Source organism: Engystomops pustulosus, chromosome 1 (genome assembly GCF_040894005.1).
Source record: "Engystomops pustulosus chromosome 1, aEngPut4.maternal, whole genome shotgun sequence".
NCBI classification, from domain to species: Eukaryota; Metazoa; Chordata; class Amphibia; order Anura; family Leptodactylidae; genus Engystomops; species Engystomops pustulosus.
The window spans coordinates 998,430-1,026,066 of record NC_092411.1 but is presented as its reverse complement, the minus strand read 5'-3'; the positions used below and the strand labels follow the sequence as shown (position 1 = coordinate 1,026,066).

At 48.0% G+C, this 27,637-nt stretch overlaps 1 protein-coding gene across 1 annotated transcript in view; it reads left to right on the top strand.

The window, feature by feature from the left end:
- Positions 1-11,976: 11,976 nt before the first annotated feature.
- DCTN3 (dynactin subunit 3) overlaps positions 11,977-27,637 on the top strand; it is a 31,778-nt gene continuing 16,117 nt past the window's right edge. Inside the window, exons 1-6 of the mRNA XM_072155104.1 lie at positions 11,977-12,132; positions 18,093-18,177; positions 18,842-18,928; positions 19,014-19,097; positions 19,556-19,614; positions 22,131-22,190. Coding sequence (XP_072011205.1) covers positions 12,049-12,132; positions 18,093-18,177; positions 18,842-18,928; positions 19,014-19,097; positions 19,556-19,614; positions 22,131-22,190 — 459 coding nt within the window. The 5' untranslated portion in view covers positions 11,977-12,048. The remainder of the gene's footprint in view (positions 12,133-18,092; positions 18,178-18,841; positions 18,929-19,013; positions 19,098-19,555; positions 19,615-22,130; positions 22,191-27,637) is intronic.

The window sequence follows — 27,637 nt, the reverse complement described above, 5'->3', positions numbered from 1 at the left end:
GTGATATTATTGGGGAATAGAGTAACAGTGTGAGATATTATTGGGGTGCAGAGTAATAATCTGAGATATTATTGGGGTGCAGAGTAATAATGTGAGATATTATCGGGGTGCAGAGTAATAATGTGAGATATTGTTGGGGTACAGAGTAATGATGTGTGATATTATTGGGGTACAGAGTAATAATGTGAGGTATTATTGGGGCACAGAGTAATAATGTGAGGTATTATTGGGGTACAGAGTAATAATGTGAGGTATTATTGGGGTACAGAGTAATAATGTGTGATATTATTGGGGTGCAGAGTAATAATGTGTGAAATTATTGGGGTGCAGAGTAATAATGTGTGAAATTATTTGGGTGCAGAGTAATAATGTGAGGTATGATTGGGGTGCAGAGTAATAATGTGAGATATTATTGGGGTATAGAGTAATAATGTGAGATATTATTGGGGTACAGAGTAATAATGTGAGATATTATTGGGGTGCAGAGTAATAATGTTTTATATTATTGGGGTATAGAGTAATAATGTGAGATTATTTGGGTGCAGAGTAATAATGTGTGATATTATTGGGGTACAGAGTAATGATGTGTGATATTATTGGAGTGCAGAGTAATAATGTGTGATATTATTGGGATGCAGAGTGATAATGTGTGATATTATTGGGGAATAGAGTAACAGTGTGAGATATTATTGGGGTGCAGAGTAATAATCTGAGATATTATTGGGGTGCAGAGTAATAATGTGTGATATTATTGGGGTGCAGAGTAACAATGTGAGATTATCGGGGTGCAGAGTAATAACGTGAGATATTATTAGGGTGCAGAGTAATAATGCGTGATATTATTGGGGTGCAAAGTAATAATGTGAGATATTGTTGGGGAACAGAGTAATAATGTGAGATATTATTGGGGTACAGAGTAATAATGTGAGATATTATTGGGGTGCAGAGTAATAATGTGTGATATGGGTACAGAGTTATAATATGTGATATTATCAGGTGTAGAGTAATAATGTGTGATATTATTGGGGTATAGAGTAATAATGTGAGGTATTATTGGGGGTACAGAGTAATAATGTGAGGTATTATTGGGGGTACAGAGTAATAATGTGAGATATTTATGGGGTGTAGAGTAATAATGTGAGATATTATTTGGGTACAGAGTAATAATGTGTGATATTATTGGGGTATAGAGTAATAATGTGAGATATTATCGGGGTGCAGAGTAATAATGTGTGATATTATTGGGGGTACAGAGTAATAATGTGAGATATTATTGGGGGTACAGAGTAATAATGTGAGATATTTATGGGGTGTAGAGTAATAATGTGAGATATTATTGGGTACAGAGTAATAATGTGTAATATTAATAGGGTATAGAGTAATAATGTGAGATATTATCGGGGTGCAGAGTAATAATGTGTGATATTATTGGGGTACAGAGTAATAATGTGCGAAATTATTGGGGGCATAGTAATAATGTGAGGTATTATTGGGGTGCAGAGTAATAATGTGAGATATTATTGGGGTGCAGAGTAATGATGTGTGATATTATTGGGGTATAGAGTAATAATGTGAGATATTATCGGGGTGCAGAGTAATAATGTGAGATATTGTTGGGGTACAGAGTAATAATGTGTGATATTATTGGGGTACAGAGTAATAATGTGAGGTATTATTGGGTACAGAGTAATAATGTGGGATATTATCGGGGTGCAGAGTAATAATGTGAGATATTGTTGGGGTACAGAGTAATAATGTGAGATATTATTGGGGTATAGAGTAATAATGTGAGATATTATCAGGGTGCAGAGTAATAATGTGAGATATTATTGGGGGCAAAGTAATAATGTGAGATATTATCGGGGTGCAAAGTAATAATGTGAGATATTATTGGGGTATAGAGTAATAATGTGAGATATTATTGGGGTATAGAGTAATAATATGAGATATTATTGGGGGCATAGTAATAATGTGAGATATTATTGGGGTACAGAGTAATAATGTGTGATATTATTGGGGTATAGAGTAATAATATGAGATATAATCGGGGTGCAGAGTAATAATGTGAGATATTGTTGGGGAACAGAGTAATAATGTGAGATATTATTGGGGTACAGAGTAATAATGTGAGATATTATTGGGGTATAGAGTAATAATGTGAGATATTGTTGGGGAACAGATTAATAATGTGAGATATTATTGGGGTACAGAGTAATAATGTGTGATATAATTGGGGCGCAGAGTAATGATGTGTGATATTGTTGGGGTACAGAGTAATGATGTGTGATATTATTGGGGTACAGAGTAATAATGTGAGATATTGTTGGGGTACAGAGTAATAATGTGAGATATTATTGGGGTACAGAGTAATAATGTGTGATATTATTGGGGTATAGAGTAATAATGTGAGATATTATCGGGGTGCAGAGTAATAATGTGAGATATTATCGGGGTATAGAGTAATAATGTGTGATATTATTTGGGTGCAGAGTAATAATGTGAGATATTATTGGGGGCATAGTAATAATGTGAGATATTATTGGGGTGCAGAGTTATGTGAGATATTATCGGGTTGCAGAGTAATAATGTGAGATATTGTTGGGGTACAGAGTAATAATGTGTGATATTATTGGGGTACAGAGTAATAATGTGAGGTATTATTGGGTACAGAGTAATAATGTGGGATATTATCGGGGTGCAGAGTAATAATGTGAGATATTGTTGGGGTACAGAGTAATACTGTGAGATATTATTGGGGTATAGAGTAATAATGTGAGATATTATCAGGGTGCAGAGTAATAATGTGAGATATTATTGGGGGCATAGTAATAATGTGAAATATTATCGGGGTGCAAAGTAATAATGTGAGATATTATTGGGGTATAGAGTAATAATGTGAGATATTATTGGGGTATAGAGTAATAATGTGAGATATTATCAGGGTGCAGAGTAATAATGTGAGATATTATTGGGGGCATAGTAATAATGTGAGATATTATTGGGGTACAGAGTAATAATGTGTGATATTATTGGGGTATAGAGTAATAATATGAGATATTATCGGGGTGCAGAGTAATAATGTGAGATATTGTTGGGGAACAGAGTAATAATGTGAGATATTATTGGGGTACAGAGTAATAATGTGAGATATTATCGGGGTGCAGAGTAATAATGTGAGATATTGTTGGGGTACAGAGTAATAATGTGAGATATTATTGGGGTACAGAGTAATAATGTGTGATATTATTGGGGTATAGAGTAATAATGTGAGATATTATCGGGGTGCAGAGTAATAATGTGAGATATTGTTGGGGTACAGAGTAATAATGTGAGATATTATTGGGGTTCAGAGTAATAATGTGTGATATTATTGGGGTATAGAGTAATAATGTGAGATATTATCGGGGTGCAGAGTAATAATGTGAGATATTGTTGGGGTACAGAGTAATAATGTGAGATATTATTGGGGTTCAGAGTAATAATGTGTGATATTATTGGGGTGCAGAGTAATAATGTGAGATATTATTGGGGTATAGAGTAATAATGTGTGATATTATTGGGGTGCAGAGTAATAATGTTTGATATTATTGGGGTGCAGAGTAATAATGTATGATATTATTGGGGTATAGAGTAATAATGTGTGATATTATTGGGGTGCAGAGTAATAATGTGAGATATTATTGGGGTACAGAGTAATAATGTGAGATATTATTGGGGTGCAGAGTAATAATGTGTGATATTATCAGAGTGCAGAGTAATAATGTGTGATATTATTGGGGTATAGAGTAATAATGTGAGGTATTATTGGGGTACAGAGTAATAATTTGTGATATTATTGGGGTGCAGGGTAATAATGTGTGAAATTATTTGGGTGCAGAGTAATAATGTGAGATATTATTAGGGTATAGAGTAATAATGTGAGATATTATTGGGGTATAGAGTAATAATGTGTGATATTATCAGAGTGCAGAGTAATAATGTGTGATATTATTGGGGTGCAGAGTAATAATGTGTGATATTATTGGGGTGCAGAGTAATAATGTGTGAAATTATTTGGGTGCAGAGTAATAATGTGAGATATTATTGGGGTATAGAGTAATAATGTGAGATATTATTGGGGTACAGAGTAATAATGTGTGATATTATTGGGGTATAGAGTAATAATGTGTGATATTATTTGGGTGCAGAGTAATAATGTTTGTTATTATTGGGGTGCAGAGTAATAATGTGTGATATTATTGGGGTATAGAGTAATAATGTGTGATATTATTGGGGTATAGAGTAATAATGTGAAGTATTATTGGGGTGCAGAGTAATAATGTGTGATATTATTGGGGTGCAGAGTAATAATGTGTGATATTATTGGGGTACAGAGTAATAATGTGAGATATTATTGGGGTACAGAGTAATAATGTGAGAGATTATTGGGGTGCAGAGTAATAATGTGTGATATTATTGGGGTATAGAGTAATAATGTGTGATATTATTGGGGTGCAGAGTAATAATGTGTGATATTATTGGGGTACAGAGTAATAATGTGAGATATTATTGGGGTACAGAGTAATAATGTGAGATATTATTGGGGTGCAGAGTAATAATGTGTGATATTATCAGAGTGCAGAGTAATAATGTGTGATATTATCAGAGTGCAGAGTAATAATGTGTGATATTATTGGGGTATAGAGTAATAATGTGAGGTATTATTGGGGTACAGAGTAATAATTTGTGATATTATTGGGGTGCAGAGTAATAATGTGTGAAATTATTTGGGTGCAGAGTAATAATGTGAGATATTACTGGGGTATAGAGTAATAATGTGAGATATTATTGGGGTACAGAGTAATAATGTTTTATATTATTGGGGTGCAAAGTAATAATGTGAGATATTATTGGGGTACAGAATAATAATGTGTGATATTATTGGGGTACAGAGTAATAATGTGCGAAATTATTGGGGGCATAGTAATAATGTGAGGTATTATTGGGGTGCAGAGTAATAATGTGAGATATTATCGGGTTGCAGAGTAATAATGTGAGATATTGTTGGGGTACAGAGTAATAATGTGTGATATTATTGGGGTACAGAGTAATAATGTGAGGTATTATTGGGTACAGAGTAATAATGTGGGATATTATCGGGGTGCAGAGTAATAATGTGAGATATTGTTGGGGTACAGAGTAATACTGTGAGATATTATTGGGGTATAGAGTAATAATGTGAGATATTATCAGGGTGCAGAGTAATAATGTGAGATATTATTGGGGGCATAGTAATAATGTGAGATATTATCGGGGTGCAAAGTAATAATGTGAGATATTATTGGGGTATAGAGTAATAATGTGAGATATTATTGGGGTATAGAGTAATAATGTGAGATATTATCAGGGTGCAGAGTAATAATGTGAGATATTATTGGGGGCATAGTAATAATGTGAGATATTATTGGGGTACAGAGTAATAATGTGTGATATTATTGGGGTATAGAGTAATAATATGAGATATTATCGGGGTGCAGAGTAATAATGTGAGATATTGTTGGGGAACAGAGTAATAATGTGAGATATTATTGGGGTACAGAGTAATAATGTGAGATATTATCGGGGTGCAGAGTAATAATGTGAGATATTGTTGGGGTACAGAGTAATAATGTGAGATATTATTGGGGTACAGAGTAATAATGTGTGATATTATTGGGGTATAGAGTAATAATGTGAGATATTATCGGGGTGCAGAGTAATAATGTGAGATATTGTTGGGGTACAGAGTAATAATGTGAGATATTATTGGGGTTCAGAGTAATAATGTGAGATATTATTGGGGTATAGAGTAATAATGTGAGATATTATCGGGGTATAGAGTAATAATGTGTGATATTATTTGGGTGCAGAGTAATAATGTGAGATATTATTGGGGGCATAGTAATAATGTGAGATATTATTGGGGTGCAGAGTAATAATGTGTGATATTATTGGGGTACAGAGTAATAATGTGAGGTATTATTGGGGGTACAGAGTAATAATGTGAGATATTTATGGGGTGTAGAGTAATAATGTGAGATATTATTTGGGTGCAGAGTAATAATGTGTGATATTATTGGGGTATAGAGTAATAATGTGAGATATTGGGGTACAGAGTAATAATGTTTTATATTATTGGGGTGCAGAGTAATAATGTTTTATATATGTGGGGTGCAGAGTAATAATGTGTGATATTATCAGAGTGCAGAGTAATAATGTGAGATATTATTGGGGTGCAGAGTAATAATGTGTGATATTATTGGGGTATAGAGTAATAATGTGAGATATTGGGGTACAGAGTAATAATGTGAGGTATTATTGGGGTACAGAGTAATAATGTGTGATATTATTGGGGTGCAGAGTAATAATGTGTGAAATTATTAGGGTGCAGAGTAATAATGTGTGAAATTATTTGGGTGCAGAGTAATAATGTGAGATATTATTGGGGTATAGAGTAATAATGTGAGATATTATTGGGGTACAGAGTAATAATGTGAGATATTATTGGGGTGCAGAGTAATAATGTTTTATATTATTGGGGTATAGAGTAATAATGTGAGATTATTTGGGTGCAGAGTAATAATGTGTGATATTATTGGAGTGCAGAGTAATAATGTGTGATATTATTGGGATGCAGAGTGATAATGTGTGATATTATTGGGGAATAGAGTAACAGTGTGAGATATTATTGGGGTGCAGAGTAATAATCTGAGATATTATTGGGGTGCAGAGTAATAATGTGTGATATTATTGGGGTGCAGAGTAACAATGTGAGATTATCGGGGTGCAGAGTAATAACGTGAGATATTATTAGGGTGCAGAGTAATAATGTGTGATATTATTGGGGTGCAAAGTAATAATGTGAGATATTGTTGGGGAACAGAGTAATAATGTGAGATATTATTGGGGTACAGAGTAATAATGTGAGATATTATTGGGGTGCAGAGTAATGATGTGTGATATTATTGGGGTACAGAGTAATAATGTGAGGTATTATTGGGGCACAGAGTAATAATGTGAGGTATTATTGGGGTACAGAGTAATAATGTGAGGTATTATTGGGGTACAGAGTAATAATGTGTGATATTATTGGGGTGCAGAGTAATAATGTGTGAAATTATTGGGGTGCAGAGTAATAATGTGTGAAATTATTTGGGTGCAGAGTAATAATGTGAGGTATGATTGGGGTGCAGAGTAATAATGTGAGATATTATTGGGGTATAGAGTAATAATGTGAGATATTATTGGGGTACAGAGTAATAATGTGTTATATTATTGGGGTGCAGAGTAACAATGTGAGATTATCGGGGTGCAGAGTAATAACGTGAGATATTATTAGGGTGCAGAGTAATAATGTGTGATATTATTGGGGTGCAAAGTAATAATGTGAGATATTGTTGGGGAACAGAGTAATAATGTGAGATATTATTGGGGTACAGAGTAATAATGTGAGATATTATTGGGGTGCAGAGTAATAATGTGTGATATGGGTACAGAGTTATAATATGTGATATTATCAGGTGTAGAGTAATAATGTGTGATATAATTGGGGCGCAGAGTAATGATGTGTGATATTATTGGGGTGCAGAGTAATAATGTGAGATATTATCGGGGTGCAGAGTAATAATGTGAGATATTGTTGGGGTACAGAGTAATGATGTGTGATATTATTGGGGTACAGAGTAATAATGTGAGGTATTATTGGGGCACAGAGTAATAATGTGTGATATTATCGGGGTGCAGAGTAATAATGTGAGATATTATCGGGGTGCAGAGTAATAATGTGAGATATTGTTGGGGTACAGAGTAATAATGTGAGATATTATTGGGGTTCAGAGTAATAATGTGAGATATTATTGGGGTATAGAGTAATAATGTGAGATATTATCGGGGTATAGAGTAATAATGTGTGATATTATTTGGGTGCAGAGTAATAATGTGAGGTATTATTGGGGTGCAGAGTTATAATGTGTGATATTATTGGGGTGCAGAGTAATAATGTGAGATATTATTGGGGTATAGAGTAATAATGTGAGGTATTATTGGGGGTACAGAGTAATAATGTGAGATATTTATGGGGTGTAGAGTAATAATGTGAGATATTATTTGGGTACAGAGTAATAATGTGTGATATTATTGGGGTATAGAGTAATAATGTGAGATATTATCGGGGTGCAGAGTAATAATGTGTGATATTATTGGGGTATAGAGTAATAATGTGAGGTATTATTGGGGGTACAGAGTAATAATGTGAGATATTTATGGGGTGTAGAGTAATAATGTGAGATATTATTGGGTACAGAGTAATAATGTGTGATATTATTGGGGTATAGAGTAATAATGTGAGATATTATCGGGGTGCAGAGTAATAATGTGTGATATTATTGGGGTACAGAGTAATAATGTGCGAAATTATTGGGGGCATAGTAATAATGTGAGGTATTATTGGGGTGCAGAGTAATAATGTGAGATATTATTGGGGTGCAGAGTAATGATGTGTGATATTATTGGGGTATAGAGTAATAATGTGAGATATTATCGGGGTGCAGAGTAATAATGTGAGATATTGTTGGGGTACAGAGTAATAATGTGTGATATTATTGGGGTACAGAGTAATAATGTGAGGTATTATTGGGTACAGAGTAATAATGTGGGATATTATCGGGGTGCAGAGTAATAATGTGAGATATTGTTGGGGTACAGAGTAATAATGTGAGATATTATTGGGGTATAGAGTAATAATGTGAGATATTATCAGGGTGCAGAGTAATAATGTGGGATATTATCGGGGTGCAGAGTAATAATGTGTGATATTATTGGGGTACAGAGTAATAATGTGAGATATTATTGGGGTATAGAGTAATAATGTGAGATATTATCAGGGTGCAGAGTAATAATGTGAGATATTATTGGGGGCATAGTAATAATGTGAGATATTATCGGGGTGCAAAGTAATAATGTGAGATATTATTGGGGTATAGAGTAATAATGTGAGATATTATTGGGGTATAGAGTAATAATATGAGATATTATTGGGGGCATAGTAATAATGTGAGATATTATTGGGGTACAGAGTAATAATGTGTGATATTATTGGGGTATAGAGTAATAATATGAGATATTATCGGGGTGCAGAGTAATAATGTGAGATATTGTTGGGGAACAGAGTAATAATGTGAGATATTATTGGGGTACAGAGTAATAATGTGAGATTATTGGGGTGCAGAGTAATAATGTGTGATATGGGTACAGAGTTATAATATGTGATATTATCAGGTGTAGAGTAATAATGTGTGATATAATTGGGGCGCAGAGTAATGATGTGTGATATTGTTGGGGTACAGAGTAATGATGTGTGATATTATTGGGGTACAGAGTAATAATGTGAGGTATTATTGGGGCACAGAGTAATAATGTGTGATATTATCGGGGTGCAGAGTAATAATGTGAGATATTGTTGGGGTACAGAGTAATAATGTGAGATATTATTGGGGTACAGAGTAATAATGTGTGATATTATTGGGGTATAGAGTAATAATGTGAGATATTATCGGGGTGCAGAGTAATAATGTGAGATATTATTGGGGGCATAGTAATAATGTGAGATATTATTGGGGTGCAGAGTAATAATGTGAGATATTATTGGGGTATAGAGTAATAATGTGAGATATTATCGGGGTGCAGAGTAATAATGTGTGATATTATTGGGGTATAGAGTAATAATGTGAGGTATTATTGGGGGTACAGAGTAATAATGTGAGGTATTATTGGGGGTACAGAGTAATAATGTGAGATATTTATGGGGTGTAGAGTAATAATGTGAGATATTATTTGGGTACAGAGTAATAATGTGTGATATTATTGGGGTATAGAGTAATAATGTGAGATATTATCGGGGTGCAGAGTAATAATGTGTGATATTATTGGGGTATAGAGTAATAATGTGAGGTATTATTGGGGGTACAGAGTAATAATGTGAGATATTTATGGGGTGTAGAGTAATAATGTGAGATATTATTGGGTACAGAGTAATAATGTGTGATATTATTGGGGTATAGAGTAATAATGTGAGATATTATCGGGGTGCAGAGTAATAATGTGTGATATTATTGGGGTACAGAGTAATAATGTGAGATATTATTGGGGGCATAGTAATAATGTGAGATATTATTGGGGTGCATAGTAATAATCTGAGATATTATTGGGGTATAGAGTAATAATGTGTGATATTATTGGGGAATAGAGTAACAATGTGAGATATTATCGGGGTGCAGAGTAATAATGTGAGATATTATTGGGGTGCAGAATAATAATGTGAGATATTATTGGGGTGCAGAGTAATAATGTGTGATATTATTGGTGAATAGAGTAACAATGTGAGATATTATCGGGGTGCAGAGTAATAACGTGAGATATTATTAGGGTGCAGAGTAATAATGTGTGATATTATTGGGGTGCAGAGTAATAATGTGAGATATTATTAGGGTGCAGAGTAATAATGTGTGATATTATCGGGGTGCAGAGTAATAATGTGTGATATTGTTGGGGTACAGAGTAATAATGTGTGATATTATTGGGGTGCAGAGTAATAATGTGTGATATTGTTGGGGTACAGAGTAATAATGTGTGATATTATTAGGGTGCAGAGTAATAATGTGAGATATTATTGGGGTACAGAGTAATAATGTGAGATATTATTGGGGTGCAGAGTAATAATGTGTGATATGGGTACAGAGTTATAATATGTGATATTATCAGGTGTAGAGTAATAATGTGTGATATAATTGGGGCGCAGAGTAATGATGTGTGATATTATTGGGGTATAGAGTAATAATGTGAGATATTATCGGGGTGCAGAGTAATAATGTGAGATATTATTGGGGTATAGAGTAATAATGTGAGATATTATCGGGGTGCAGAGTAATAATGTGAGATATTATTGGGGTATAGAGTAATAATGTGAGATATTATTGGGGTACAGAGTAATAATGGGTGATATTATTGGGGTGCAGAGTAATAATGTGAGATATTATTGGGGTATAGAGTAATAATGTGAGATATTATTGGGGTGCAGAGTAATAATGGGTGATATTATTGGGGTGCAGAGTAATAATGTGAGATATTATTGGGGTACAGAGTAATAATGTGTGATATCAATGGGGTGCAGAGTAATAATGTGAGATATTATCGGGGTGCAGAGTAGTAATGTGAGATATTATTGCGGTACAGAGTAATAATGTGAGATATTATTGGGGTGCAGATTAATAATGTGAGATATTATTGGGGTACAGAGTAATAATGTGAGATATTATTGGGGTATAGAGTAATAATGTGAGATATTATTGGGGTATAGAGTAATAACGTGAGATATTATTGGGGTATAGAGTAATAACGTGAGATATTATTGGGGTACAGAGTAATAATGTGAGATATTATTGGGGTGCAGAGTAATAATGTGAAATATTATTGCGGTACAGAGTAATAATGTGAGATATTATTGGGGTATAGAGTAATAATGTGAAATATTATTGGGGTGCAGAGTAATAATGTGTGATATTATCGGGGTGCAGAGTAATAATGTGAGATATTATTGGGGTGCAGAGTAATAATGCGAGTTATTATTGGGGTGCAGAGTAATAATGTGAGATATTATTGGGGTGCAGAGTAATGTGAGATATTATCGGGGTGCAGAGTAATAATGTGAGATATTATTGGGGTGCAGGGTAATGTGTGATATTATTGGAGTGCAGAGTAATAATGTGAGGTATTATTGGGGTGCAGAGTAATAATGTGAGGTATTATTGGGGTGCAGAGTAATAATGTGAGGTATTATTGGGGTGCAGGGATGGCACAGGTCACTGTGCAGGATTACATTTCGTGGTGCAGTACCCGTACAATACTGGGGTGCCGTGTGAGTTCAGCCGCCGCCATGTTGGAGAAGGGCACGGCCGCCTCCTAGCTCTGTGGTGACACGTGACGCAGGGTGATGACGTACTTCCTGTGTATCCCGGAAGTGTCACTGTTAGCAGGATGGCGGAGCTCCGGGAGCTGCAGAGCCGGGTGCAGGAGCTGGAGCAGCGTCTGTACGGGGAGAGCGGGCCCCAGACTAAGAAGGTAAGTGACCGGCTGCTGCATGCTGGGATTTGTAGTTCCAGGCTCCGCGGAGGATGCTGGGAGAACATAGAGATGATACAGGACAGAAATGTAATGATAGGAGCCCCGCCCTGATATCACCATCGTTACTGCGGGATGTCACATCAGTCACTGTGTGACCTCATCGCCTGCAGTCCCTGGCGGGGGGGGGGGTCGCTGTGTGACCTCATCGCCTGCAGTCCCTGCCGGGGGTCGCTGTGTGACCTCATCGCCTGCAGTCCCTGGCGGGGGGGGGGTCGCTGCGTGACCTCATCGCCTGCAGTCCCTGCCGGGGGTCGCTGCGTGACCTCATCTCCTGCAGTCCCTGGTGGTGGGGGGGGTCGCTGTATGACCTCATCACCTGCAGTCCCTGGCAGGGGTCGCTGCGTGACCTCATCGCCTGCAGTCCCTGGCGGGGGTCGCTGCGTGACCTCATCGCCTGCAGTCCCTGGCTGGGGGTCGCTGCGTGACCTCATCACCTGCAGTCCCTGGCGGGGGGTCGCTGCGTGACCTCATCACCTGCAGTCCCTGGCAGGGGTCGCTGCGTGACCTCATCGCCTGCAGTCCCTGGCGGGGGGTCGCTGCGTGACCTCATCACCTGCAGTCCCTGGCGGGGGGTCGCTGCGTGACCTCATCACCTGCAGTCCCTGGCGGGGGGTCGCTGCGTGACCTCATCACCTGCAGTCTCTGGCGGGGGGGGGGGTCGCTGCGTGACCTCATCGCCTGCAGTCCCTGGCGGGGGGGGGGTCGCTGCGTGACCTCATCGCCTGCAGTCTCTGGCGGGGGGGGGGGTCGCTGCGTGACCTCATCGCCTGCAGTCCCTGGCGGGGGGGGTCGCTGCGTTACCTCATCACCTGCAGTCCCTGGCGGGGGGGGGGGTCGCTGCGCGACCTCATCGCCTGCATTCCCTGGCGGGGGGTCGCTGCGTGACCTCATCGCCTGCATTCCCTGGCGGGGGGTCGCTGCGTGACCTCATCGCCTGCATTCCCTGGCGGGGGGTCGCTGCGTGACCTCATCGCCTGCATTCCCTGGCGGGGGGTCGCTGCGTGACCTCATCGCCTGCATTCCCTGGCGGGGGTCGCCGCGTGACCTCATCGCCTGCAGTTCCTGGCGGGGGGTCGCCGCGTGACCTCATCGCCTGCAGTCCCTGGCGGGGGGTCGCCGCGTGACCTCATCGCCTGCAGTCCCTGGCGGGGGGTCGCCGCGTGACCTCATCGCCTGCAGTCCCTGGCGGGGGGTCGCCGCGTGACCTCATCGCCTGCAGTCCCTGGCGGGGGGTCGCCGCGTGACCTCATCGCCTGCAGTCCCTGGCGGGGGGTCGCCGCGTGACCTCATCGCCTGCAGTCCCTGGCGGGGGGTCGCCGCGTGACCTCATCGCCTGCAGTCCCTGGCGGGGGGTCGCCGCGTGACCTCATCGCCTGCAGTCCCTGGCGGGGGGTCGCCGCGTGACCTCATCGCCTGCAGTCCCTGGCGGGGGGTCGCCGCGTGACCTCATCGCCTGCAGTCCCTGGCGGGGGGTCGCCGCGTGACCTCATCGCCTGCAGTCCCTGGCGGGGGGTCGCCGCGTGACCTCATCGCCTGCAGTCCCTGGCGGGGGGTCGCCGCGTGACCTCATCGCCTGCAGTCCCTGGCGGGGGTCGCCGCGTGACCTCATCGCCTGCAGTCCCTGGCGGGGGTCGCCGCGTGACCTCATCGCCTGCAGTCCCTGGCGGGGGTCGCCGCGTGACCTCATCGCCTGCAGTCCCTGGCGGGGGTCGCCGCGTGACCTCATCGCCTGCAGTCCCTGGCGGGGGTCGCCGCGTGACCTCATCGCCTGCAGTCCCTGGCGGGGGTCGCCGCGTGACCTCATCGCCTGCAGTCCCTGGCGGGGGTCGCCGCGTGACCTCATCGCCTGCAGTCCCTGGCGGGGGTCGCCGCGTGACCTCATCGCCTGCAGTCCCTGGCGGGGGTCGCCGCGTGACCTCATCGCCTGCAGTCCCTGGCGGGGGTCGCCGCGTGACCTCATCGCCTGCAGTCCCTGGCGGGGGTCGCCGCGTGACCTCATCGCCTGCAGTCCCTGGCGGGGGTCGCCGCGTGACCTCATCGCCTGCAGTCCCTGGCGGGGGTCGCCGCGTGACCTCATCGCCTGCAGTCCCTGGCGGGGGTCGCCGCGTGACCTCATCGCCTGCAGTCCCTGGCGGGGGTCGCCGCGTGACCTCATCGCCTGCAGTCCCTGGCGGGGGTCGCCGCGTGACCTCATCGCCTGCAGTCCCTGGCGGGGGTCGCCGCGTGACCTCATCGCCTGCAGTCCCTGGCGGGGGTCGCCGCGTGACCTCATCGCCTGCAGTCCCTGGCGGGGGTCGCCGCGTGACCTCATCGCCTGCAGTCCCTGGCGGGGGTCGCCGCGTGACCTCATCGCCTGCAGTCCCTGGCGGGGGTCGCCGCGTGACCTCATCGCCTGCAGTCCCTGGCGGGGGTCGCCGCGTGACCTCATCGCCTGCAGTCCCTGGCGGGGGGGGGGGTCGCCGCGTGACCTCATCGCCTGCAGTCCCTGGCGGGGGGGGGGTCGCCGCGTGACCTCATCGCCTGCAGTCCCTGGCGGGGGGGGGGTCGCCGCGTGACCTCATCGCCTGCAGTCCCTGGCGGGGGGGGGGTCGCCGCGTGACCTCATCGCCTGCAGTCCCTGGCGGGGGGGGGGTCGCCGCGTGACCTCATCGCCTGCAGTCCCTGGCGGGGGGGGGGTCGCCGCGTGACCTCATCGCCTGCAGTCCCTGGCGGGGGGGGGGTCGCCGCGTGACCTCATCGCCTGCAGTCCCTGGCGGGGGGGGGGTCGCCGCGTGACCTCATCGCCTGCAGTCCCTGGCGGGGGGGGTCGCCGCGTGACCTCATCGCCTGCAGTCCCTGGCGGGGGGGGGTCGCCGCGTGACCTCATCGCCTGCAGTCCCTGGCGGTGGGTCGCCGCGTGACCTCATCGCCTGCAGTCCCTGGCGGTGGGTCGCCGCGTGACCTCATCGCCTGCAGTCCCTGGCGGGGGGTCGCCGCGTGACCTCATCACCTGCAGTCTCTGGCGGGGGGGGGGGGGGTCGCTGCGTGACCTCATAGCCTGCAGTCCCTGGCGGGGGTCGCCGCGTGACCTCATCGCCTGCAGTCCCTGGCGGGGGTCGCCGCGTGACCTCATCGCCTGCAGTCCCTGGCGGGGGGGGGGTCGCCGCGTGACCTCATCGCCTGCAGTCCCTGGCGGGGGGGGGTCGCCGCGTGACCTCATCGCCTGCAGTCCCTGGCGGGGGGGGTCGCCGCGTGACCTCATCGCCTGCAGTCCCTGGCGGGGGGGGGTCGCCGCGTGACCTCATCGCCTGCAGTCCCTGGCGGGGGTCGCCGCGTGACCTCATCGCCTGCAGTCCCTGGCGGGGGGTCGCCGCGTGACCTCATCACCTGCAGTCTCTGGCGGGGGGGGGGGGGGGTCGCCGCGTGACCTCATAGCCTGCAGTCCCTGGCGGGGGGTCGCTGCGTGACCTCATCGCCTGCAGTCTCTGGCGGGGGGGGGGGGGGGTCGCTGCGTGACCTCATAGCCTGCAGTCCCTGGCGGGGGGTCGCTGCGTGACCTCATCGCCTGCAGTCTCTGGCGGGGGGGGGGGGGGTCGCTGCGTGACCTCATCGCCTGCATTCCCTGGCGGGGGTCGCTGCGTGACCTCATCGCCTGCAGTCCCTGGCGGGGTCGCCGCGTGACCTCATCGCCTGCAGTCCCTGGCGGGGGTCGCCGCGTGACCTCATCGCCTGCAGTCCCTGGCGGGGGTCGCCGCGTGACCTCATCGCCTGCAGTCCCTGGCGGGGGGTCGCCGCGTGACCTCATCGCCTGCAGTCCCTGGCGGGGGGTCGCCGCGTGACCTCATCGCCTGCAGTCCCTGGCGGGGGGTCGCCGCGTGACCTCATCGCCTGCAGTCCCTGGCGGGGGGTCGCCGCGTGACCTCATCGCCTGCAGTCCCTGGCGGGGGGTCGCCGCGTGACCTCATCGCCTGCAGTCCCTGGCGGGGGTCGCCGCGTGACCTCATCGCCTGCAGTCCCTGGCGGGGGTCGCCGCGTGACCTCATCGCCTGCAGTCCCTGGCGGGGGGGGTCGCCGCGTGACCTCATCGCCTGCAGTCCCTGGCGGGGGGGGTCGCCGCGTGACCTCATCGCCTGCAGTCCCTGGCGGGGGGGGGGGGTCGCCGCGTGACCTCATCGCCTGCAGTCCCTGGCGGGGGGGGGGGGTCGCTGCTTGACCTCATCGCCTGCAGTCCCTGGCGGGGGGGGGGGGGCGGGCGGGGCGCTGCGTTACCTCATCTCCTGCAGTCCCTGGCGGGGGGGAGGGGGCGGGGGCGCTGCGTAATCTCATCTCCTGCAGTCCCTGGCGGGGGGGGGGGGGGGCGCTGCGTGACCTCATCGCCTGCAGTCCCTGGCGGGGGGGTCGCTGCGTGACCTCATCGCCTGCAGTCCCTGGCGGGGGGGGGGGGGGTCGCTGCGTGACCTCATCGTCTGCAGTCCCTGGCGGGGGGGGGTCGCTGCGTGACCTCATCACCTGCAGTCCCTGGCGGGGGGTCGCTGCGTGACCTCATCGCCTGCAGTCCCTGGCGGGGGGTCGCCGCGTGACCTCATCGCCTGCAGTCCCTGGCGGCGGGGGTCGCCGCGTGACCTCATCGCCTGCAGTCCCTGGCGGGGGGGGGGGGTCGCTGTATGACCTCATCGCCTGCAGTCCCTGGCGGGGGGGGTCGCTGCGTGACCTCATCACCTGCAGTCCCTGGCGGGGGGTCGCTGCGTGACCTCATCACCTGCAGTCCCTGGCGGGGGGTCGCCGCGTGACCTCATCGCCTGCAGTCCCTGGCGGCGGGGGTCGCCGCGTGACCTCATCGCCTGCAGTCCCTGGCGGGGGGGGGGGGGGTCGCTGTATGACCTCATCGCCTGCAGTCCTGGCGGGGGGGGGGGTCGCTGTATGACCTCATCGCCTGCAGTCCCTGGCGGGGGGGTCGCCACGTGACCTCATCGCCTGCAGTCCCTGGCGGGGGGGGTCGCCGCGTGACCTCATCGCCTGCAGTCCCTGGCGGGGGGGGTCGCCACGTGACCTCATCGCCTGCAGTCCCTGGCGGGGGGGGGGGGGTCGCTGCTTGACCTCATCGCCTGCAGTCCCTGGCGGGGGGGGGGGGGGGCGGGGGCGCTGCGTTACCTCATCTCCTGCAGTCCCTGGCGGGGGGGAGGGGGCGGGGGCGCTGCGTAATCTCATCTCCTGCAGTCCCTGGCGGGGGGGTGCTGCGTGACCTCATCGCCTGCAGTCCCTGGCGGGGGGGGGGGGGGGCGGGTTTGTGCTGCGTGACCTCATCGCCTGCAGTCCCTGGCGGGGGGGGGGCGGGTTTGTGCTGCGTGACCTCATCGCCTGCAGTCCCTGGCGGGGGGTCGCTGCGTGACCTCATCGCCTGCAGTCCCTGGCGGGGGGGTCGCTGCGTGACCTCATCGCCTGCAGTCCCTGGCGGGGGGGGGGGTGTCGCCGCGTGACCTCATCGCCTGCAGTCCCTGGCGGGGGGGGGGGGGTCGCTGCTTGACCTCATCGCCTGCAGTCCCTGGCGGGGGGGGGGGGGGGGGGGTCGCTGTGTGACCTCATTGCCTGCAGTCCCTGGCGGGGGTCGCTGCGTGACCTCATTGCCTGCAGTCCCTGGCGGGGGGGGTCGCTGCGTGACCTCATCGCCTGCAGTCCTGGCGGGGGGGGGGGGGGGCGGGTTTGTGCTGCGTGACCTCATCGCCTGCAGTCTCTGGCGGGGGGGGGGGGGGGAGTCGCTGTGTGACCTCATCGCCTGCAGTCTCTGGCGGGGGGGGGGGGGGGGGCGCTGCGTGACCTCATCGCCTGCAGTTCTCTCTCCCAGGTTTTCTCCTCTGTCTCTCTGTATCCTCCTCCTCTTTCTCTGGCCCCTCCCCCTCATTGCTGCATTTATGTTACAGGTCACTGATGGGTTAATAAAGGTGCAGGTCTCCCTGGGGAACATCGCAAGTAAGAGGGAGCGGGTGAAGACCCTGTACAAGAAGAGTAAGTGCCCTGTGTGAGGAGACCCCCGCACAGCCCCGCAGTGTTCTTATATATCTAGACTGCACTGTCAGCACCTCTGCTTGTGTCAGTGAATGGAGACATTACTGTGCATGTCCAAAAGATGAAAATCCCAGACTCCTGCCTGCACTGACACATTGTAACAAACTATCATCACAGGATGTGCCATCAACTGTGTGAGCAGGACGGGATGAGTGCCTAGATTCCCTGACAGCAAGCAGAGGTGCTGATCTTGGTATAACCTTTATTTCATGGTGATTAACCCCTTCGTGACTGATGGTCATTGGCGCCTGAACGTCCAGGGCAGTTTTTGCCGTCCTGCTTTCCGCTTCTTTAAATGTCGATATCTCTGGAAGATCCTCACATATCTGACGATCTTGGTTTTTTCCTCGTGACGTGTCAGACTTTACCGGGATCAGAGAGTTTTATTCATTACGGATTTTTTCTTTATTAAATTTGCCAATAATTGGCTACAAATGTGAGAAAATAAGAAGTTTTTGTAATGCGCCCGAATATGTTATAAATCTGTGCAGCGTTACTCCACCAGCCCTTCCCGGGTGCAGAGGGTGCATGTACTTCTGGAAAGGGAAGGTCTTGAGGTTGTGGGGGGGGGTCATCATATTTTTGATGCCATGTTGTCTTCCAGTTGATGACCTGATGAAGTACCTGGACCCTCAGTACATTGACCGGATCGCCGTCCCGGACGCCATGAAGCTGGAGTTCATCTTGGCAGGTGATTGGTTCTGTCTCTTGTCTTCTGGGGGGTGGGGGGAAGGGCTCCTCTGTGATGTTAATGATCCCCTCTCTCTCTCCTGCAGAGGAGCAGTACATCCTCTCCCAGGCCGCACTACTGGAGCAGCTTCACTCCCTGCAGCCCCTCCTGGACAGCGAGCACATCAAAGGTGAGGGTCCGCGGCCCCCGACACACAACAGGCCCCTCACTAGGTCGCTGTTCACATGGGACATTGCTACCAGGTTCAGCCTGCTGCTCCATACAGAACTCTGCTGGACCCGGGAGAATGGACGGAGCGGCAGGATGCGACCCCCATTCCCACGCGCTTGTAAATCATTTATAGACCTCTGCTTGCTGTCAGTGAATGGATACACAGTTGTTACTTTTCACAAGTGAAGAATTGTTACAATACTCTGTGGGCTGAGCACAGCAGCAGCACAGACTGTGCGTTACAATGTATCGGTGCTGGGAGAATTTCTCTGCTCACAGAGGATTGGAGAACGCTATTCACTGACAGGAGGCAGAGATGTGTTATAGCTGTGAATTGTTTGCACTGCAGCAGATCTTCATCTCTCACATTAGATCCGTAGTTGTGGATCTTTTTAACCCTTGTGTATGTGTTCACAGCGGTGCCGGCGCAGGCTGCCAAGCTCCAGGCTCTGGCCCAGGTCCACATCAAACAGCAGGTCGGTGCCGCTCAATCTGGGTATAATCTAATATCGGTCTTGTACTCCAGTCACATCCAAAGCTGCATCTACAACGCCTGTGTAGTCCCCGGCCCCTCCGCGCTCTGAGGCTGCACTTTAGCATTGATCTGTATTGTGCGCTGCTGACTGCAGCCGCTCGGAGATAATCCGGTTTATGGGGAAATTTTATGGCTTCTTTTTCCGCTGACTTAAAATTTGTCTTAAGAAGTGGAGGAGATGGAGGAGATGGAGGAGATGGAGGAGGTGGAGGAGATGGAGGAGGTGGAGGAGATGGAGGAGGTGGAGGAGATGGAGGAGGTGGAGGAGATGGGGTGTGGAGGAGGGGAGAGGAGGTGGAGGAGATGGAGGAGGTGGAGGAGATGGAGGAGATGGAGGAGGTGGAGGAGATGGAGGAGGTGGAGGAGATGGAGGAGGTGGAGGAGATGGAGGAGGATGGAGGAGGTGGAGGAGGTGGAGGAGGTGGAGGAGATGGAGGAGGTGGAGGAGGTGGAGGAGGTGGAGGAGGTGGAGGAGATGGAGGAGGTGGAGGAGATGGAGGAGGTGGAGGAGATGGAGGAGGTGGAGAGATGGAGGAGGTGGAGGAGGTGGAGGAGATGGAGGAGGTGGAGGAGATGGAGGAGGAGGAGGAATGGAGGAGGAGGAGGAATGGAGGAGGAGGAGGAATGGAGGAGGAGGAGGAATGGAGGAGGAGGAGGAATGGAGGAGGAGGAGGAATGGAGGAGGAGGAGGAATGGAGGAGGAGAGGAATGGAGGAATGGAGGAGGAATGGAGGAGGAATGGAGGAGGAATGAGGGAGGAATGGAGGAGGAATGGAGGAGGAAATGGAGGAGGAATGGGGAGGAATGGAGGAGGAATGGAGGAGGAATGGAGGAGGAATGGAGGAGGAATGGAGGAGGAATGGAGGAGGAATGGAGGAGGAGAGGAATGGAGGAGGAGGAGGATGGAGGAGAGGAGGAATGGAGGAGGGAGAGGAATGGAGGAGGAGGAATGGAGGAGGAGGAGGGAATGGAGGAGGAGGAGGAGGAATGGAAGGAGGAGGAGGAATGGAGGAGGAATGGAGGAGGAGGAATGGAGGAGGAGGAGGAGGATGGAGGAGGAGATGGAGGAGGAGGAGGAGGAATGGAGGAATGGAGGAGGAGGAATGGAGGAGGAGGAATGGAGGAGGAGGAGGAATGAGGAGGAGGAATGGAGGAGGAGGAATGGAGGAGGAATGGAGGAGGAGGAATGGAGGAGGAGGAATGGAGGAGGATGGAGGAGGAGGAATGGAGGAGGAGCAGGAGGAGGAAAGGAGGAGAAGGATGGAGGAGGAGAAGGAATGGAGGAGGAGGAGGAATGGAGGAGGAGGAGGAATGGAGGAGGAATGGAGGAGGAGGAGGAATGGAGGAGGAGGAATGGAGGAGGAGGAATGGAGGAGGAGGAGGAGGAATGGAGGAGGAGGAGGAGGAATGGAGGAGGAGGAGGAATGGAGGAGGAGGAGGAATGGAGGAGGAGGAGGAGAGGAAGGAGGAGGAGGGAGGAATGGAGGAGGAATGGAGGAGGAGGAATGGAGGAGGAGGAGGGGAATGGAGGAGGAGGAGGAGGAATGGAGGAGGAGGAGGAATGGAGGAGGAGGAGGAATGGGAGGAGGGAATGGAGAGGAGGAGGAGGAGGAGGAGGAGGAGGGAGGAATGGAGGAGGAGGAGGAATGGAGGAGGAATGGAGGAGGAGGAATGGAGGAGGAGGAGGAGATGGAGGAGGAGGAGGAGGAGGAGGAGGAGATGGAGGAGGAGATGGAGGAGGAGGAATGGAGGAGGAGGAATGGAGGAGGAGGAATGGAGGAGGAATGGAGGAGGAGGAATGGAGGAGGAGCAGGAGGAGGAATGGAGGAGGAATGGAGGAGGAGGAGGAATGGAGGAGGAGGAAGGGAGGAGGAGGAATGGAGGAGGAGAGGAGGAATGGAGGAGGAGGAGGAGGAAGGAGGAGGAGGAGGAATGGAGGAGGAGGAGGAATGGAGGAGGAGGAGGAATGGAGGAGGAATGGAGGAGGAGGAGGAGGAATGGAGGAGGAGGAGGAGGAATGGAGGAGGAGGAGGAGGAGGGCTGTGCGATTAGTAGGGAACCTCTCCCGTCTGTGGTTTGTAATGTATCATCCGAGGAGGGAGGGATCACTAATGACATAACGTCTGCCGCCAGGGTAATCGCTCCCATCATCCCTGAACCCAGGAGCTCACACTCTAATCTCCCCGTCACACACACAATGGGCAGATTTATCAAGCTGTCTTAAAGTCAGAATATTTCTAGTTGCCCAACCAATCACAGCTCAGCTTTCATTTTACCAGTGCTCATGAATATTTTAAAGGGGAGCTGTGATTGGTTGCCATAGGCAACTAGAAAAATTCTGACTTTCAGACACTTGATAAATCTGCCCCAATGTATCACTCCCATGCAGCTTGTGTAGTGTGCAGAGAACGTGTGTAATACAAAGGGATGTCCTCACCATCTGCTGCTTCTCCACAGGATCAGGGAGAGGAGATAACAGCCGAGACCAAGAAGCTCCTAGAGGACTACAACAACATGGTATCCTTCACCTCCTGCAGTCCCATGTAACACCGCAGATAACACAGTGCAGTCCTATGTAACACCGCAGATACCACAGTGCAGTCCCATGTAACACCGCAGATACCACAGTGCAGTCCCATGTAACACCGCAGATACCACAGTGCAGTCCCATGTAACACCGCAGATACCACAGTGCAGTCCCATGTAACACCGCAGATACCACAGTGCAGTCCCATGTAACACCGCAGATACCACAGTGCAGTCCCATGTAACACCGCAGATACCACAGTGCAGTCCCATGTAATACCACAGATACCACAGTGCAGTCCCATGTAACACCGCAGATACCACAGTGCAGTCCCATGTAACAGCGCAGATACCACAGTGCAGTCCCATGTAACACCGCAGATACCACAGTGCAGTCCTATGTAACACCGCAGATACCACAGTGCAGTCCCATGTAACACCGCAGATACCACAGTGCAGTCCCATGTAACAGCACAGATACCACAGTGCAGTCCCATGTAACACAGCAGATACCACAGTGCAGTCCCATGTAATACCACAGATAACACAGTGCAGTCCCATGTAACACCACAGATACCACAGTGCAGTCCTATGTAACACAGCAGATAAAACAGTGCAGTCCTATGTAACACCACAGATACCACAGTGCAGTCCCATGTAATACCACAGATAACACAGTGCAGTCCCATGTAACACCACAGATACCACAGTGCAGTCCTATGTAACACAGCAGATAAAACAGTGCAGTCCTATGTAACACCACAGATACCACAGTGCAGTCCTATGTAACACCACAGATAACACAGTGCAGTCCTATGTAACACCACAGATACCACAGTGCAGTCCCATGTAACACCACAGATACCACAGTGCAGTCCCATGTAACACCGCAGATACCACAGTGCAGTCCCATGTAACACCGCAGATACCACAGTGCAGTCCCATGTAACACTGCAGATACCACAGTGCAGTCCCATGTAACACCGCAGATACCACAGTGCAGTCCCATGTAACACCGCAGATACCACAGTGCAGTCCCATGTAACACCGCAGATACCACAGTGCAGTCCCATGTAACACCGCAGATACCACAGTGCAGTCCCATGTAACACCGCAGATACCACAGTGCAGTCCCATGTAACACCGCAGATACCACAGTGCAGTCCCATGTAACACCGCAGATACCACAGTGCAGTCCCATGTAACAGCACAGATAAAACAGTGCAGTCCCATGTAACACAGCAGATACCACAGTGCAGTCCCATGTAATACCACAGATAACACAGTGCAGTCCCATGTAACACCACAGATACCACAGTGCAGTCCTATGTAACACAGCAGATAAAACAGTGCAGTCCTATGTAACACCACAGATACCACAGTGCAGTCCCATGTAATACCACAGATAACACAGTGCAGTCCCATGTAACACCACAGATACCACAGTGCAGTCCTATGTAACACAGCAGATAAAACAGTGCAGTCCTATGTAACACCACAGATACCACAGTGCAGTCCTATGTAACACCACAGATAACACAGTGCAGTCCTATGTAACACCACAGATACCACAGTGCAGTCCTATGTAACACCACAGATACCACAGTGCAGTCCCATGTAACACCACAGATACCACAGTGCAGTCCTATGTAACACCACAGATAACACAGTGCAGTCCTATGTAACACCACAGATACCACAGTGCAGTCCCATGTAACACCACAGATAACACAGTGCAGTCCCATGTAATACCACAGATAACACAGTGCAGTCCCATGTAATACCACAGATAACACAGTGCAGTCCCATGTAACACCACAGATACCACAGTGCAGTCCTATGTAACACAGCAGATAAAACAGTGCAGTCCTATGTAACACCACAGATACCACAGTGCAGTCCTATGTAACACCACAGATACCACAGTGCAGTCCTATGTAACACCACAGATATCACAGTGCAGTCCTATGTAACACCACAGATACCACAGTGCAGTCCCATGTAACACCGCAGATACCACAGTGCAGTCCCATGTAACACCGCAGATACCACAGTGCAGTCCCATGTAACACCGCAGATACCACAGTGCAGTCCCATGTAACACCGCAGATACCACAGTGCAGTCCCATGTAACACCGCAGATACCACAGTGCAGTCCCATGTAACACCGCAGATACCACAGTGCAGTCCCATGTAACAGCGCAGATACCACAGTGCAGTCCCATGTAACAGCACAGATACCACAGTGCAGTCCCATGTAACACCGCAGATACCACAGTGCAGTCCCATGTAACAGCACAGATACCACAGTGCAGTCCTATGTAACACAGCAGATAAAACAGTGCAGTCCTATGTAACACCACAGATACCACAGTGCAGTCCTATGTAACACCACAGATACCACAGTGCAGTCCTATGTAACACCACAGATAACACAGTGCAGTCCTATGTAACACCACAGATACCACAGTGCAGTCCCATGTAACACCGCAGATACCACAGTGCAGTCCCATGTAACACCGCAGATACCACAGTGCAGTCCCATGTAACACCGCAGATACCACAGTGCAGTCCCATGTAACACCGCAGATACCACAGTGCAGTCCCATGTAACACCGCAGATACCACAGTGCAGTCCCATGTAACACCGCAGATACCACAGTGCAGTCCCATGTAACACCGCAGATACCACAGTGCAGTCCCATGTAATACCACAGATAACACAGTGCAGTCCCATGTAACACCACAGATACCACAGTGCAGTCCCATGTAACAGCACAGATACCACAGTGCAGTCCCATGTAACACAGCAGATACCACAGTGCAGTCCCATGTAATACCACAGATAACACAGTGCAGTCCCATGTAACACCACAGATACCACAGTGCAGTCCTATGTAACACAGCAGATAAAACAGTGCAGTCCTATGTAACACCACAGATACCACAGTGCAGTCCCATGTAATACCACAGATAACACAGTGCAGTCCCATGTAACACCACAGATACCACAGTGCAGTCCTATGTAACACAGCAGATAAAACAGTGCAGTCCTATGTAACACCACAGATACCACAGTGCAGTCCTATGTAACACCACAGATAACACAGTGCAGTCCTATGTAACACCACAGATACCACAGTGCAGTCCTATGTAACACCACAGATACCACAGTGCAGTCCCATGTAACACCACAGATACCACAGTGCAGTCCTATGTAACACCACAGATAACACAGTGCAGTCCTATGTAACACCACAGATACCACAGTGCAGTCCTATGTAACACCACAGATACCACAGTGCAGTCCCATGTAACACCACAGATAACACAGTGCAGTCCCATGTAACACCACAGATACCACAGTGCAGTCCCATGTAACACAGCAGATACCACAGTGCAGTCCCATGTAACACCACAGATACCACAGTGCAGTCCCATGTAACACAGCAGATACCACAGTGCAGTCCCATGTAATACCACAGATAACACAGTGCAGTCCTATGTAACACCACAGATAACACAGTGCAGTCCCATGTAACACAGCAGATACCACAGTGCAGTCCCATGTAACACCACAGATAACACAGTGATATCTCTGAGTACAGATCATGTAGTAGATGTGTCCTGCAGTCCTATGTAACACCACAGATAACACAGTGATATCTCTGAGTACAGATCATGTAGTAGATGTGTCCTGCAGTCCTATGTAACACCACAGATAACACAGTGATATCTCTCTGAGTACAGATCATGTAGTAGATGTGTCCTGCAGTCCTATGTAACAGCACAGATAACACAGTGATATCTCTGAGTACAGATCATGTAGTAGATGTGTCCTGCAGTCCTATGTAACACCACAGATAACACAGTGATATCTCTGAGTACAGATCATGTAGTAGATGTGTCCTGCAGTCCTATGTAACACCACAGATCACACAGTGATATCTCTGAGTACAGATCATGTAGTAGATGTGTCCTGCAGTCCTATGTAACACCACAGATAACACAGTGATATCTCTGAGTACAGATCATGTAGTAGATGTGTCCTGCAGTCCCATGTAACACCACAGATAACACAGTGATATCTCTGAGTACAGATCATGTAGTAGATGTGTCCTGCAGTCCTATGTAACAGCACAGATAACACAGTGATATCTCTGAGTACAGATCATGTAGTAGATGTGACCTGCAGTCCTATGTAACACCACAGATAACACAGTGATATCTCTGAGTACAGATCATGTAGTAGATGTGACCTGCAGTCCTATGTAACACCACAGATAACACAGTGATATCTCTGAGTACAGATCATGTAGTAGATGTGTCCTGCAGTCCTATGTAACACTACAGATAACACAGTGATATCTCTGAGTACAGATCATGTAGTAGATGTGTCCTGCAGTCCTATGTAACACCACAGATAACACAGTGATATCTCTGAGTACAGATCATGTAGTAGATGTGTCCTGCAGTCCTATGTAACACCACAGATAACACAGTGATATCTCTGAGTACAGATCATGTAGTAGATGTGTCCTGCAGTCCTATGTAACAGCACAGATAACACAGTGATATCTCTGAGTACAGATCATGTAGTAGATGTGTCCTGCAGTCCTATGTAACACCACAGATAACACAGTGATATCTCTGAGTACAGATCATGTAGTAGATGTGTCCTGCAGTCCTATGTAACACCACAGATAACACAGTGATATCTCTGAGTACAGATCATGTAGTAGTGTCCTGCAGTCCTATGTAACACCACAGATAACACAGTGATATCTCTGAGTACAGATCATGTAGTAGATGTGTCCTGCAGTCCTATGTAACACCACAGATAACACAGTGATATCTCTGAGTACACATCATGTAGTAGATGTGTCCTGCAGTCCTATGTAACACCACAGATAACACAGTGATATCTCTGAGTACAGATCATGTAGTAGATGTGTCCTGCAGTCCTATGTAACACCACAGATAACACAGTGATATCTCTGAGTACAGATCATGTAGTAGATGTGTCCTGCAGTCCTATGTAACACCACAGATAACACAGTGATATCTCTGAGTACAGATCATGTAGTAGATGTGTCCTGCAGTCCTATGTAACACTACAGATAACACAGTGATATCTCTGAGTACAGATCATGTAGTAGATGTGTCCTGCAGTCCTATGTAACACCACAGATAACACAGTGATATCTCTAAATACAGATCATGTAGTAGATGTGTCCTGCAGTCCTATGTAACACCACAGATAACACAGTGATATCTCTGAGTACAGATCATGTAGTAGATGTGTCCTGCAGTCCTATGTAACACCACAGATAACACAGTGATATCTCTGAGTACAGATCATGTAGTAGATGTGTCCTGCAGTCCTATGTAACACCACAGATAACACAGTGATATCTCTGAGTACAGATCATGTAGTA